The sequence below is a fragment of the Leopardus geoffroyi genome, chromosome A1 (assembly GCF_018350155.1).
Source record: "Leopardus geoffroyi isolate Oge1 chromosome A1, O.geoffroyi_Oge1_pat1.0, whole genome shotgun sequence".
Classification (NCBI taxonomy): domain Eukaryota; kingdom Metazoa; phylum Chordata; class Mammalia; order Carnivora; family Felidae; genus Leopardus; species Leopardus geoffroyi.
Window position 1 is genome coordinate 210,134,988 of NC_059326.1, and position 16,441 is coordinate 210,151,428.

A 16,441-nucleotide genomic window follows, 5' to 3' on the forward strand; every position below is an offset into this window, starting at 1 on the left:
TGGGATAACAGTAGTATCAGCTGTGGACTGTTACAGGGTTAGACAGGTTACACATGTGAGGCACTGAGGAGACTGCTTGGCACGTGGTAAGAACTATGAAGTGTTGGCTATCATTATTATAAAATACCTGGTGCTTAGAAGGTATTCGAATAATGTTAAGTGCTGTCAGAAAAATCATCGTATCAAACAGTTCCTGAATCCCTATGTATCCGTGATGCTACGTTTTATGCTTATTTATGGTGCTCAACTGAAGACATGTTTTTCGCCTGGTAACTTACTTTCTGGGGTGGATGCACTGATTTGGACACAAAGAATTGAAGAATAAAATGAGAAATCAGGCACAAAAAATAATGCATCAAAAAATAAAGATGTGGGTCACCCAAGTGGCTCAGTCAGTTGTGTTTGACTTGATTTTGGCTCAAGTTATGATCTCATGGTTCATGGAATTGAGCCCCCCATCAGGCTCCCTGCTGATAGTATGAAGCCTGCTTGGGATTTTCTCTCCTCTTCTCTTCTGCCCCTATCCCCCACCCAATCAATCAATCAATCAATCAATAAAATTAAATAAAAAAAAAAAAGATGTGAGCATAAAAAGCCAACCAAAATTTGTGCTTACTATCTTAACAGAGCAATCTCATTTCTTATTGGTAGGGTTTTAAAATTGGTTGATAAGTCGTGGCACCTGGGTGGCTCAGTTGGTTAAGCATCTTACTTTGGCTCAGGTCATGATGTCATGGTTTGTGAGTTCAAGTCCCGCATCAGGTGAGCTCGAGCCCCACTTCTTTCTCTCTCTTTCTCTCTGCCTCTCACTCACTTGCACCCTTTCTCTCACAAATAAAATAAAAATAAAAATAAAAATAAAATAAAATAAAATAGGTTGATATGTCAATTTGCAGCTGTTAAATAGTCATATGCCTACATGTAAGGAGGTCTCTATTGGGATATCACAGAAATCATTCTTATCCTGGTGAATCGTTTTCCATAATAATAGCTTATTATTATAATAAATTATAAAATATTTAATGCTAAAGTTATATTGTTATAATAAATATCATATTTATAGCAATATTTTATCTCTATAATAAAATGTTGAGAGAATACCAGCTATGATGTCATTTAGTTATCTCAAGGATCCTGTGATACAAAATATTTATTATTATTCCCATTTGACAGACGAGAAGGTTGAAATTGCTCAAGTCCACATAGTTAATGAAGGGTACAGCTGGTATTTAAACCTAGAACCTAGAACCATTTGAATTCAAATCTATATTCTAAATGACAAAGAATCCAAAGGTAATAATTTAGATTATCAAAAAGATCTCAAAAGAAATAGAGCTGTGGACTAAAACTAACAGGAGTAGATAAAATAGGGATAGATGGAAAATTCTGAATGTACCTTCATAAAACCAGCTGCTTGAGTTTGAAATGGACAAAATATGGCTTAATAACAGATCATGTGATATATGCTTAGGTTTTCTTTCTTTTTCTTTTTTTCTTTTTCCTTTCTTTTTTCTTTTTTTTTTTTTAAGTTTATTTTGAGAGAGAGGGAGTGGAGGAGAGGCAGGGAGAGAGAGAGGGAGAGAGGGAGAGAGGGAGAGAGAGAGAAAATCCCAAGCAGGCTCCACACTGTCAGCGCAGAGCCCAATGTGGGACTCGGGCCCACGAACCATGAGATCATGACCTGAGCTGAAATCGAGAGTCGAATGCTTAACCAACTGAGCCACCCAGGTGCACCTCTTTCTTTTCATTTTTAGATTTAATTTTAATATGAGCCAACAAATATATAACATGGCTGCCCATAAAAGCTAATTGCTGTGGTTGCAGCAATCTGCAGAAACACAACCATAACAGGGAGGAACGGATGAATAGAACATTAAGAATTTGTGTCAGTGAAGGGTCTGGATAATACGTTTCTAACAATTTCAACAACAAGGAATTGCTGAAGGAACCATAGTGGTGTTGTTTTCTAGAAAGCAATGATGGTTATTATAATAATACCTAATTCTGATAAAACAGTTTCCTTGACTCAGGCTTATTTATGTATTAACTCTTTTATACCTTACAACAATGTTATGAGTAGATCTATTATCATTTGACTTTTATGGATGAGGAAAATTTGTTATGCAGCACAGAAAACTAACAGAGTAATTCTCTACCTTGTGCTTCCCTCTGCCCTGCCCCTCCCCAGCCACCACCTTGAGCTTTTTCTTTTCCTCCTGACTTGTGTTTTTAGCTTCTGCCATGGTCACATGTAAGATGTAAGTGCAGTGACAGAGTTTTTACTTTAGTATGTGGCCAAAGCTGACAGAGGACTAATGAAAACCCGTATCTCCTTTCCCAACTGTTTCCAGATGTGATGTAATGAATCCCTCCTTTTCAAGAATAGCATGCGAGGGGCTAGCTGTTAAAAGGAAACAGTTCCACATGTGAGCTAACTCCTTTTACTCTCTGGCAAGCTGTTGCCTCTGCTGGCCAGGGTCTACCAGCCAGGTGTCCTCAGATGTGTGCCATGGCCAGCGAGATTCACACAGCCATGAAATTGTCCATGAGTGGGAAACATAGGAAATTACAAGTTAGGTATATGCAAAATCTTGCTGGATGTAAAGGTTGAACAGTCCTGACACAGACAGATATACAGAAAATAGTATAAACTCTCTTGCTATCATGATTTTGCCATTTGTTACTTGATAACTCTATTTAAAAATTTTGCAATAAATACTTTCAGCAGAAACAAGCTAAAAAACAAAAACAACAATAAAACAGAACAAAACCCCCAAACCTGAAAGAGTATATTTAAGGAAAAATAAGGTCCTGAATGTTCATTTCTCAACTTTGTTGATGATGAATATAAAACTTGCACAAAATGTTTGTTGACCTCAGGGGTTTAGTGATATCATTAAACACATGAAAAGCAAAGACACACATCTGCTGAAGAAGCAACAGCACCTACTTCAAAGTTAGAAGTTATTTTAAGAGGATTGTGTCCAAAGAAAACAACTTAACATGTGCAGTTGCGGAAAGGTATGTTTACACATCACTCTTTGAAGTGTGACTTTTCATTTAGATCAAATGTCTGTTCTTCTAAATTAATTTCAATCATTTTCAATTTCAAGATCTCTTGTGTATTTATAAGACAATGTTAAAGTGTTGTTCTATTAGCAATAGAGAATTTTGCAACCAGTTAAAATAATTCCAGTTTTCTGTCAGGGTCATCAGATACTTCAAATAGGAAATCAGACCAGTTAAATTCCCATTAAGGATTCAATTCTTTTTCCATCTGACAACTCATGAAGTCAAAGTAAAGCTTCCAGAAGATTTTCTGTTGAAGGCAAAACATCTGATATAATGGTGAATACTGTGATAAATTTAGTAGAAAAGTTAACATTGAAGATTAAATTTTTTTTGCTGTGGAGATATTAATGAATATATGTTTTTGCAGAGCATATCAACATGATAAAAACTGTGTTCTAATTATGATATCTGGGGAGCAGAAATATAATTGGAATGGATTTTGGTCCGTGCACAAATCCTAATTGCATTGAAACCAACTTTAATATTTTACCAATTGAAATAGAAACTGATAATGGTTACATTTTACAAATATTTATATATATACACAAAGTAATGGATTACAATTTTTGGGTGTATGTGCAATAAAGCTGCAAGAACCTCACCATAGCAGTATGTATTTTCTCTTAGTCACGCATCATCAATTGAATCTTATGAACGTTTGAGCTTTTTGAAAAATTACTTGCAAAATCAACTTAAGTATCAACCATGGGGAAGAATTTCTCTAAATTTTGATTGCATTCTATCCAAAATCAGTTGGAAATGTTTAATCAAATTATTCAATAAAGGAACAACCAAGATCTTTAGTTCTTAAAGTTTATAGCAAACTGTAATTATTAAAATCAAAGCTTGCAAACAGGGAGATATTGATGTTTATCTATACAAAAGCAAGGGAAGAAGCAAACACATTAATTAAAGAAAACTCCAATGGGGAAAGAGCTCCACATGCAGAATAAAATCTTTTGATAAAGATTTGGTTTTTAATTTGGTAAGTTTATATTCTATTCTGGAATGGATTGAAACTTAGAGGACCTGTGATTCTGTATAATCTACTTTTGATGAACTATTTAGAAAAATCATTAAAAACCACCTTTTAAAATGAACTTTATCTTATAAAAAATATTTGTTAAAGAAGATACTCTGGGGGAAAAAAGAAGTACCTGTAAAAATATTTAAGTTGAAATATGAACAGATCTTAATTTAAACATTAAAATCTGAGGGGCACCTGGGTGGCTCAGTCACTTAAGCGTCTGACTCTTGGTTTTGGCTCAGGTCATGATCTCACGGTTGATGACTCTGAGCTCCACATCAGGCTCCGTGCTGACTGTGCAGAGCCTGCTTGGGATTCTCTCTCTCTCCCTCTCTCTCTGCCCCTCCCCCACTCACTCTGCCTCTGTCTCTCTCAAAATAAATAAATAAACTTGAAAAAAACAGATGTTCAAAAATTAAAATCTGAGAATGGTCTCTGTTTAGCAGACTTTGCTCAGAGTTGCCTAGAGAGTGCCCAGCACCTGTACAGAGATTGATCTAGATCTCTTAGATAAAAATATGGTCAGAAGAAAGGGGTCAATTGAAGCTGTCATGAATTTCAAATATATTAATCATAAAATTCGACTATGAATAATACTGAAGGCAAATTTATAAGAAAATTAAAAATAATAATTACATATCAAAAAATTCTTTACAAAAATACTAGTGATAGCGTCTTATAACAGATCAAGCTAAAAAATTATTAAAAACATGAAAGTGTACCGAGGATAATTATTTCACATTTATTAGTTTTAATGTTCAGATAATTTACATTCAGACTTAAAGTTTATCCTAATATACTCAGATACATTAATTTTAACTTTTTAAGAAATAATTTTATTTTTTTTATTATTATTTTTAAAAAATTTTTTTTTCCCAACGTTTATTTATTTTGGGGACAGAGAGAGACATAGCATGAACGGGGGAGGGGCAGAGAGAGAGGGAGACACAGAATCGGAAACAGGCTCCAGGCTCTGAGCCATCAGCCCAGAGCCTGATGCGGGGCTCGAACTCACGGACCGTGAGATCGTGACCTGGCTGAAGTCGGACGCTTAACCGACTGCGCCACCCAGGCGCCCCAGAAATAATTTTATTTTTGATAATAATTTTTTTAAATGTTTATTTTTGAGAGGGAGAGAGACAGACAGAGCACGAGCAGGGGAGGGGCAGGGAGAAAGGGAGACACAGAATCTGAAGCAGGCCCCAGGCTCCAAGCTGTCAGCACAGAGCCCAACACCTGGCTTGAACTCACGAACTGCAAGACCATGACCTGAGCTGAAGTCAGACACTCAACCAACTGAGTCACCCAGGTCCCCTGAGAAGAAATTTTAATAAAATAATTTGTAAGTTCTCCAATAAAAGAATACCAGTTTGTTGGTCACTTAATATTCCAAAATGTTATATAATTTTAGTTATTTGTCTTAAGTTTTTATTTGGATTTATTTTAAGTTATCTTCAAACTTACAGAAAGTTACAAGAATATTACAAGGAGGTCAATTCCTTCATGTTTCCATTTTGTTCCATTTACTTTAACATTTTCCCTTTTCTCTTTCTCTCTCCCTTATCAGTGTGTGTACATAAGATCTTTTTTTTTTTTCCTGAACCATTTGAGGGCTTAAGACACCCTTGCCCTTTTTCTACAAAATCATTTCATGTGGTTTTTACTGAAAGTAAGGATATTGAATTCAGGAAATTCAACATTACTATAACACTGTAATCTATAGTTCATATCCAAAGTTCACCTCTTATCTCAGTTAATGTCCCTTGTAGCTATTTTCTTCCCATCCAGGACCCAACGTAGTTACCACATATAGCAGCAGTTGTCAGGTCTCTTTGGTACCCTTCAATCTGAAATAGTTCCTCAGTTTTTCTTTGCCCTACTTAATTAACCTTGACATTTTTTAAAAGAACAAGCTAGCTGTTTTGTCCCTCAGTTTGGGTGTGATCAATTTCAGACCATGCATTTTTGGCAGGGATAATGTGATATGTCCTCAGTGCATCACATCTGAAGGCACATGGTGTCAGTTTGTCCCAATATTAGTGATACTGACTTAGATCATTTGGATAAGTTGGTGTCCAGCAGATGTCTCCCCTGAAGGCATAGATAGATTTTCTAAGAAGTAATTGGAGGTCATACAAATCAAATTTTTACCCGCTATATTTAGTATCAGTTGATTCTATTAATTGTCCTAGATTGGAGCAATGGGATTCCTTCAAGCTAGTTGGCTCCTTATTCTTTTGGGATGATCTCTTATTCTTTAAACATTTCCTTAATTTTCAGCATGAGGTATTACAGGAAGCCTTACTGCTTCAGGTTTGGAATCAGCCTTTTCTCCAAACATCCATGGCTTTTTAGTAAAGAGTGGTATTTATAAACCAAGATCTGACAACTAGTTGTGCTTCTTGTTACATGTGAATCAATGCTTATAATGGTAGTGCTGATACACACACACACACACACACACACGTATACACAAGCATGTACATATATGAACTTCTCTGTCTTTCTGTATGTACGGGTATAGAGCCATGAATTTATGCTGATATCCAATTCCATCCAACACCACAGGATACATTCTAATTTTCTCCCTTCTCTATATAATATACAAGCACTCATTTGTTCATGCCTGGAATATACAGAAAGTAGCTTCACAATTGCTCAACCATACTACTGTGAAAAGCAAACTGACTAGCTAGAATTTAATATATATTTATAGTTTTATTAGGTAAAAATATGTCCACTGAAGTGTAGGATCTCAAGTGTACAATGTGATGGAATTTTTCAAATGGATATACATGTGAAACACAATCCTTACCAAGATAAAGAGCATTTCTATCACTCCAGTGAGTTTCTTCTTGCCCCTTCATAGCATTTCAGTCCTTCCTGTAACACACATACTCAAAGGTGATTTTTTTTCCTTTCTGATTTTTAAAAACCACCTGAATTTAGTTTTACCTGCTTTAGAACTTCATACACAAGGTCATGAAGATACTCTCCTAGATTCTCCTAGAAGCTTTATAGTTTTAACTTTTATGGTCAGGTCTATGATCTATATCAAATTAAGTTTTGCAGATGATAAAATAGGAAGGAGTTAAGTGCCATTTCTCCCTCATACATGTATCTAGTTGTTTTAGTACATATGTTGAAAAGGCTTTCCTTTTGTCCTCATTGCATTGCTTTGGCGTCCGTGTTGATAATCAAGTAATTGCTTAAGTGTATTTCTGGACTCTTTTTTTCCCACTGAAATTTGTCTATATGCTATTATCACACTGTCTTGATTATTGTAGCTTATATTTAAGTCTTAAAATAAGGCAGTGTAAGTACTCCAACTTTGTGATTTTTTTGTTTAAGATTAGTTTGGTTACACTAGTTTGTTTTTTTTTTTTTTTTTTTCTCATTTGCCATATACAGTTAGCATTATCTTGTCAATGTCTCTAAAAATACCTGCAGGAATTGTAATTGGGATTGCTGTGACTCTATAGATCAATTTGTAGAGAATTGACATTTTAACAATATTGAGATTTCCCATCCATGAACATAGCATATCTCTCCATTTATGTAGGTCTTTAATTTTTATCTCAGAGTATTTTGTGGTTATGACTGTAGCGGTTTTGCACATTCTTGCTAAATGTATTCCTAAGTATTTTATGTTTTTTTGATGCAATTGTAAATTGAGTTTTCTTAAACTTTATTTTTCAATTGTTTGCTGCTAAGAGTAGAAATCCTACACAATAGATTTTTAAATATTGACTTTTTATCCTGTGATTTTGATAAAATCGCATACAAGTTTTATAGTTTTGTAGCTTCCTAACGACTTTCAACTTAACATTTGTGATGTCTGTGATTGGGAAGAGTTTTACTTCTTCTTTTTGAATCCTTTTGTCTTTTTTCCCCTTTTTACTGGCTGTATTGCAGCGGCTAGATGATGACATAGTTTTTTATCGAATTTGTGTAAGATTGATATTATTACCTCTGTTGTTTCTGATGAGCAGTCTACAATTATCAATATCATTGTTCTCCTTTTAGTCATATGTCTCTTTTATCTTAATGCTTTCAAGATTTTCTTTTTATCTTTGGTTTTTCAGTTGTTTGATTAGAATATGCCTGAGTGTGTCCGTATTTTTCCTTGGGGAGTTGCTAATCTTTTTGCATCTGTATGCTGTTTTTCAAAAAATTTGGTAAACATTTGGCTATTATTTCTTCAAATAGTCTTTTTTCTTTTATATCATTCTTTTATTTTCTTCTGGGGGCTCTAATTACAAGTATATTAGTCTGGCTGACGTTGTCTTCTAGGTCCCTGATGTTTTGTTCATCTTCTTTAAATCTTTTATTTATTTATTTTTCTCTTTTTATGTTGGATAATTTCTATTGACCCACTGTTAAATTCATTAAACCTTTCTTCAAACTCCATACTCTGATTCCTCAAACCAGTAAGACTGGGACTTTCTGCTTATGCTGTGATTGCTTTAGGCTTGTGTCGACTGGGGAGAAGTCTCAGGCAAAAACTATATAAACACAGATTTTATTGAATTCACTTCTCTTTCAGAGATTGACTACCATCCAGTTTCTACTGCTTTTGATTGCTCTCCAGGGCCTTTAAATGGTTGTTTAAATTTTTTTTTTCATAACTATCTGTAGAAAACACAAGCTACCTTGTCAATATTAGATATGGGAGTAGGAATACAAATACTATTCCCTAATTCACCCAATAAAGGAAAAATATGTTATATAAATATCATTAACAATTGAAATAGAACAATACATTATAAAAATAAAATGTTTTAAAGATTAAAAAGGCTTGTGTAAATATTTGGGTTACACTTGGCAAACTTAACCTTAAAATATCTCATGTGTTAACCTGAGCCTATTAAATCATCACTAGAATGTAGCTCATGCCACTTGCAATTCACCTGGATCAACAGCCCCTGCACCGCTCCATTTGCTCTCTAATGAACTGAGTCTACAATTATGTACTTGAGTGTTATGGCTGCATCAAATTACTCTCAAGGTTTCTAAATGCATACTCCAAAATGTCCTTGTCTCATGGTGGCTCAGCCACAAATATTCACAGATTGGCATAAGTCTGCAAAATGCATGATGAGCAATGCTGATATACATGTCATTCTTCCGGAACTGTGGATGCACCTCTGAGAAACAGCTGTGCATGATTGTTGAGAATGAGCTAGGTAATGAGTTAAGTGTATCCTTGTTGTGTAGTGAGTACTGCTGACCTTAATCCATCTATTTGTCTACATTCTACCTTTGACAAACTCTTGCCAGACCAGTGGCATAGTTGTGCATTGGGGACCAAGGTCTCTTTCTTCAGAGGATTGGTGGCCAACACAGATACCGTGACCTACCACTGTTTTTGCAGCAATAACCAAGTATTGTATCTCACTATCAAACCACCTGCTTTCTACAGACACTTCGTCATCACCAACTGTGGCAGATCCTGGCACCTGTCAGTGGATGGACTCTTCATGGTTTTCAGTTTTCTTCCATCATGAAGATGGTAATGACTGGACCGAGTAAGATTCCTTGGGTTTTTTCTCTTGGCATGGGAGGTGAGACAACCTAAAGAGGTAGGCATACTTTTTCACAATAGAGGAGTGGCATGCACAGTTATTTAATTTGAATATTAAAAAAAAGACAGCTTTATTTTGTACCCCATCTTAGGAAAAAGGGACATATAAGTCACCAAAACAGATATATCCAAAGAGGTACATCTTAAACTGCAGACAGCAAAGTCAACGATAACACTAGAACTAACTACCTGTGTTATGTTCTTTATAAATACTGGTACTTTTAGGGCAGAAAGTTTGGTTGAGAATGCATTGACTAAGTGGACAAAATCCTCATTTAATTTGTGTAAGTCTTTTTCCCAAAGAAGTAGAATTTAGAATGTCCTATTTTTTTGCTATAAATTTGGGCTTGGTTAGATATTGAGACCAGTGATGAAGATGTTTGTGTGGAGAGAGGAACACAGAGAACTAAATTTAACTAGTTTAATTTACCAAGTATTATTTTTGTGATCTGTTTTTACTCTGTTTGGGCCATTGTGTTGATTCTGAAATGTTTATCTGCCCTTGGAGATTTCAGTGATGAGAACGTTTTAAGAACTCTGAAAAATTCTGTAATTCATTAAATGCAATCACCTGTTGGCATGTGGTCAAGACATAATTCACAGGAAAACATTTGTGTTGTGGGATTAGTCCATATCCATCAGGCAAAAGCTTATTTGGTCAGTCATCTTTCCCAAAAGTCCTGGCAGGGAGACTTGGTGTCTGTATTGTTTTATAATGACTCATATCAAGGGTTAAACTTCTTGATCCTTGACGGGGTCATGTTGTCAAGCTTATGCTGGATACGGTATTTTACATTTTTCACCCACTAACAGCGGCTGCAAGGCTCTCTCCTTTTCTCCCTCCAAAGTCAGGACTAACCTCTTCTTCATTCCTCCACCCCCATTCTTGTTCTCTTCTATTTTTTAACACTCCACTCATGGACTGCCTGTCTGGATTAGGAGGCAATGGAAGAATTCCACTATCTTCTTGTAAAAATTTTCGGTGACAAGCAAAGAGTGTACAGTCTGACAGGGAAGGTACCTAATTCGAGATGACAATGTGTGAGCCCGATGCTCTAATTAAGGTGAGCACACACTCTTGTGGTGCATCTGGGAGGAAGCTTGCCTGGAGAAGGTCTGAGAAGATTTTCTATATTAGAAAATATGTAAGAGAGCACAGAAATATAATTTGAAAGACAAATAGGGGCTAAGTCATAAAAGAATTTGAATGACATGTTAAGGAATTCAATCTTTACTGTGAATTATAAGGAGCCACAGAATATTTGTAAATGCCATGTAAGGTTCGTGTCTTTGAAAGCTCTCTCTAGTGTCATTATGGAGGATGAACTATAGACAGAAGATCTAATGAGACACAACTGAAGAAGAACAGGTGACAAATTGTAAAGGCCTGAAAGTGGGGGCAATGAATTTGTATAAGAGGAGAGAAATACACAAGCTATTTTAGAACTTAGACTCCATAGGATTTGGGACTGGCTTGGATGGAGGGTGGGCAGATGGAATAGGGCTCAGGAGGAGTTAGGATGAGGTCTCCCAGGCTTGAAAGACTGATGGATAGTGGTGGCACTTGCCAAGAGAAGGAATATAAGAATAGAAACAAGTTAGTCAGCGAGGGACAGTGGGGGGAGGTGTTTAGGTAAGAGATTCTAGTTTAGTTTTGAACACATTGGATTTGAGGTGTCTATGGGGAGATAATAATAGATTTCTAAGCATCGAATAAAGGAGAAAGGTTTTTGTTTTTTCTTCTGACAATTGGTAATTCTCAGTAACTTTTCAGTCCAGTGTATTTTTTCAGTCATACTTGTATTGTTATAATTTTCTTGATTCTTTTTTTTGGCCACTCATAGATATATTCCTGGCTCCCTTGCATTCATATTCTGTGAGTTATTTTTGTATCATTACTATTTTTTATTAGAAATATATTTTACTGTGAAATATGCATTCCATATTTTGTTTGCATTATTGTTTGATATCTCAGTTCAAAACACTTTTTTTTTTAATGATTTTTATTTATTTTTGAGAGAGAGACAGAGACAGAGAGCAAGCAGGGGAGGAGCAGAGAGAGAGAGGGAGACACAGAATCCCAAGTAAGCTCCAAGCTGTCAGCATCAGAGCCTGATGCAGGGCTCAAACCCACAAACCCTGAGATCATAACTTGAGCTGAAGTTGAATGCTTAACCAATTGAGCCACCCAGGAGCCCACAAAACACTTTTTACATATACATTTTATTTTCCTCTATGCAACAGTGCTACAAGTAGGTTTATCAGATAAGGAAACTGAGATTTAGAGGTGGCAGGCAAGCACCTGGCTTGTGCAGAGAGTTCACAAAAATAAAGCTGGGGAAGTGGGCCTGCTGTAGGTCTGCGGAAGAAGAATAACCAGAAGTGAGGGTCAGAGCTGCAATAAGAAGAAATAATTTGCTGGTATGAGAAAATTGGAGAGGTCACTAGCCAGCATTCGAATCAGCAGAATAATGCTCTAGGCTGGGTTTCTGGGTGTCTGGGTGTCTCAGTAGGTTAAGCTCAGGTCATGATCTTGTGGTTCCTGGGTTCGAGCCCCGCGTCGGGTTCTGTGCTGACAGCTCAGAGCCTGGAGCCTGCTTCAGATTCTGTGTCTCCCTCTCTCTCTCTGCTCCTCCCCTGCTTGTGCTGTCTCTCAAAAATAAAACGTTAAAAAAAAAAGAACCTCTAGACATTTGCATTTGATCTCACATATTAATGGAACATCTACTATGTGGTTGGCACAATGTTAGGAACTGAAGGTATAACAATTAAATAAGACATTCCTTCCCCTCCATGGGCTAAGAGTGACATATGTATAAATAGTTGACTATATACAACTGCTAAGTTCTAAAGCAGAGCAAAAAATCATCTACCTTGGGAATAAGGGAAGAGAGAGTAGTTAATATTGTCTAAGAGTTCAGGAAAAGGAAAATGAAGAAAGAAGTTATATTTGAGTCAAAGTTTGAAAAGGCTGGAGAGATGTCTACAGGATTGGAAAGGAGGACAAGGGAGTTCTAAGTACCAGGAAGAACAAGGGTAAAACCTGGGAAGTGTAACAGTGTATGGGGGTGGATATAGGTTGGGTCAAAGGTATTACCTAGGGTAGAGCCCCTCATAGAGGCACATCCATGTGGAAAGGTAGCCATATTATCACCATGCTGTGGAAACTTTTCAAAGGCAGGTTGGGGGGATAGGTGAGGGAGGGGACTCACCACCTCTTTTAGTGGAAGAATCAGATGGATTGCTGACACTGTGATCTAGATTTTTAAATAATCTCTTATGTCCACAGGTTCTAGGAGGGGTGAGAAGATAGGCCATGAGTTAAAAGTTTGGTGGAGAATACTCTCCCCTTCTCTTTACCTTGAAATATGGGCAAGGTTTCAGGCAACTAGTTTTCTACAGGTTGTTAGGTCAGGCACCATGACCTTGGTGTTATTTGGGATTCAGAGGTTCTTAGCTCCCTGCGGTAAAGATATCTATGAAAAACTGGGTAGAAATCAAATGTTTACCAATTCTGGGAGAGAGGGCTGTGTGAAAAATACAGGGCTCAAGTTCACCTTGAGGTGGAAATAGGATGAGCAGGTCCACCCAGCAGAGTAGTCTGTGGAGGTCAACAAGATACATGCTGAAGGAGTGTGTGAAATTGGCCTCCAGTGAACATGGGTATTATGTCCAGGACAAGGCTCATGTCAGTGAGGCTCTTTATAAAGTACTTATATCTGATGTGAGGGGTAGGGAGACATTGCAGGCTTTTTATCATTGGGTAGTGAACACGACCTCTTGGGGAGATGATTCTGATGGATGGAGAGCTGGGAGTCTCTGATTATATGTATATTTTCAATTCCTGGGTTCTTATGAAGTGGAGGGAAGCCTTCATATCATTTTCCTGATAAGCAAACTCATTTGACACCCATCAGACTCTTCTTCACAATGGAAAGTCCTGGAGTTTTGGATAAGTATAGGACTGAGTTGAGGAAAAATAGCCCGAAGCCTGCAGTCAGTAGCTGAAACCAGCAGGCATTTATCAGCCCTGTGCCATGTGCAATGGCTTTTCCCAAGTGTTTTTTGTTTTTTTTTTTAATCTGTGTTTGCTTCAGTCTCAGGGGACAGTCACCAGTCACCAGTCACCAGATTCAGTCACCAGAAGGGATACCTTCAAAGAGTTTTCTTGGATAAAGTCCACTCATGTGGTCAGTTGTGACCTCATCTTACTGCTCCAGGGGCCCTTGTTTGGGACTTGATATCTCCAGTTCCTGCTTGAATGGGAAGCAGAGAGGCCTTTCTTTTTAGTGCCTCTCATTTTGGAACACATCAGAAACCACCAGTTAAATGTTTTTACAGATTTTTTTTTCATTTTTAAATAATCTAGCCCATTGCCCTGCTTATTGTCAAGAATCATTAAAGACAGCCAACTGCTTATATTCTTTTCACAAACACAAAGTGGGAGGTTTGGGGAGGTTGCAGGGTGGGGAGAATGGGGCTTTTCACTTTGCTGGCACAAAATTTGGAACTGTAGAGGAAGAAGAATAAAAGTACTGGTTCAGATTTTCCTAAACTAAATTGCGAACTTGATGTTTCTACCAGCGACCATAATACGTATCTCATGGAAATGCCCATATTTCTCTTTCTTAAATGTCTCTTCAAATTTGAAACTCTTCCAAGGGGGGGAATATGGGGGGGGGGGCTCCATATTCCCCCATTTTATTTATTCTTGAAAGCAAGGCTCCTGGTCGACTCCTGTAACTCCTTGGAGGAGAAGCTACCCGTCAGAGCGTCTTTCTCCTGCCAGCTGTGGATACAAATCCAAATGTCTCAACTATTCACATCCTGACCCCATAACTCCATGGCTTGTGCAGAGTGTTTGACTAACAGCTGAGGGGGAGGCTGGGAAGGGGGGGAGGGGAAGGGGGCAGGTCTCTTGTTAGGGCCTCAGAGAGCAAAGCTGTGCATGGGACCAGACCTGCTTCCAGAACAGGCCCCTGCTGCCAGAAACAACTCATTCTCTGAAGAGCCTCTGACTCATGCCTCTAATAGGACTATTATGGTTTCCTGGCTGCAAAGTTGTCCTTTCGAAATGTAGGGTTTTTTTCTTTTTGAAATTTGAATTCTGAGTTATGTGTGGTGGATTAATTCCCCTGTGCCATGGTCTCACAGTGTTTTTTGAAGCTCTCTTCACGGTATCCCTTTGCCTGACTAGATTTTAAACTCTATGTACCCAAGGAATGGAGTCTGCTCTGTATGCTACTGTATGTCCAATAGCTGGAATAGTAAATGGAGCATGGAGGCATATGATAATTGTTTGTTGAATGAATGAATGAAACATTGATGTGTTTTGCCTATGCAGCCCTACCCAGGATAAAAAGATTTTAAGAGGCCTTAGACCTCATAAAGCAATAACAGTGGGACAACTAAGGAACATGTCCCAGAATTTCACTAGGCTTTTTTGGGGGTCACAATTCAACAAGTGTGGTCATCTGGTTTCTATGCTACAGTAGAAGTAGAAGCAAATTGGAACAGGGAGGTAGGGTGCTGCTAGAGAGAGGTGACTCTAATAGGAAAGGAGGGAACGGTGGAGCGTGAGGCTACTGGTTGAAGGGGACTCTCACCCCACAAACTTCACGAGCGTGGAGATCATCTTTACATTTTACCAAAATGTAATAATTGCTCCGGAAAGTGGCGATGTTCAGTTATCTGGGAAGTGTACTTATGTGTACTAGTTTATTTCCAAATGGTGCTGAGCCACTGAAGTATTAGCATGTTGTGGCATGTTCATTTTATTTCTCTGAATCCTGTAGAAAATCCACCACTTTTCTTTGACAAGAGTAATAAGAATTGTGTTCTATTCTGTTTCTACCTCACAAAATAGAAGACGTTCCTCAATGGCCAAAGGTTGGCCCAGGCTTGTGAGGAGGAGAATCTTGTACCTTGTTAGAGTCTTTATGAACATTTTGGGGCACCTGGGTGGCTTAGTCAGTCGAGTGTCTGACTTTGACTCAGGTCATGATCTCACAATCCGTGGGTTCGAGCCCCACATCATGCTCTGTGCTGACAGCTCAGAGCCTGGAGCCTGCTTCTGATTCTGTGTCTTCCTCTCTCTCTGCCCCTCCCCTGCTTGTGCGTGCACTCTCTCTCTCTCTCTCTCAAAGTTAACATGAAAAAAAAAATCTTTATGCACATCTATATTAGAAGTTTCTTTCAATCAAAAACAAAGAAGAAAAAGTCAAGAGGAGCACCTGGGTGGCTCATTCGGTTAAGTGTCCAACTTCGGTTCAGGTCATGATTTCACAGTTTGTGAGTTCAAGCCCCATGTGTTGGGCTCTCTGCTGTCAGTGCAGGGCCCACTTCAGATCATCTGTCCCCCTCTCTCTGCCCCTTCTCTGCTCATGCTGTCTCTCATTCTCTCTTAAAAATGAATAAACATTAAAAAAAGAAAAAGAAAAAGTCGAGAGAAGAAAACTATGACAAGAAGCTATCTATACTCAGGCTACAGAGATGCTAAAAAGTACAGTTCTTATTTTGACACAACAAATAACGGAATAGAAACTTCTAGTGATTTCACAGGAGAGAAAGACAGAGAGGTGAAACCTGGAAGAAACTGAGGAGCTTTTAATCAGATAATGGAGTTTCAGGTATTTGCCAACAGAAGCTGTAATTCTTCCAAAAACTTTATGTTCATGCCACACTGAACAATAGTTGCTTCAGATTTCTAGGTGAGGAGAAAAAATTGCATGACTCAAGCCATTAAAAAGGTGTCCTCA

The 16,441-nt window shown here is 37.7% G+C and overlaps 1 protein-coding gene across 1 annotated transcript in view; it reads left to right on the top strand.

The window, feature by feature from the left end:
• RANBP3L (RAN binding protein 3 like) overlaps positions 1-16,441 on the top strand; it is a 289,492-nt gene that overhangs the window by 3,507 nt on the left and 269,544 nt on the right. Inside the window, exon 2 of the mRNA XM_045440187.1 lies at positions 9,522-9,611. Coding sequence (XP_045296143.1) covers positions 9,569-9,611 — 43 coding nt within the window. The 5' untranslated portion in view covers positions 9,522-9,568. The remainder of the gene's footprint in view (positions 1-9,521; positions 9,612-16,441) is intronic.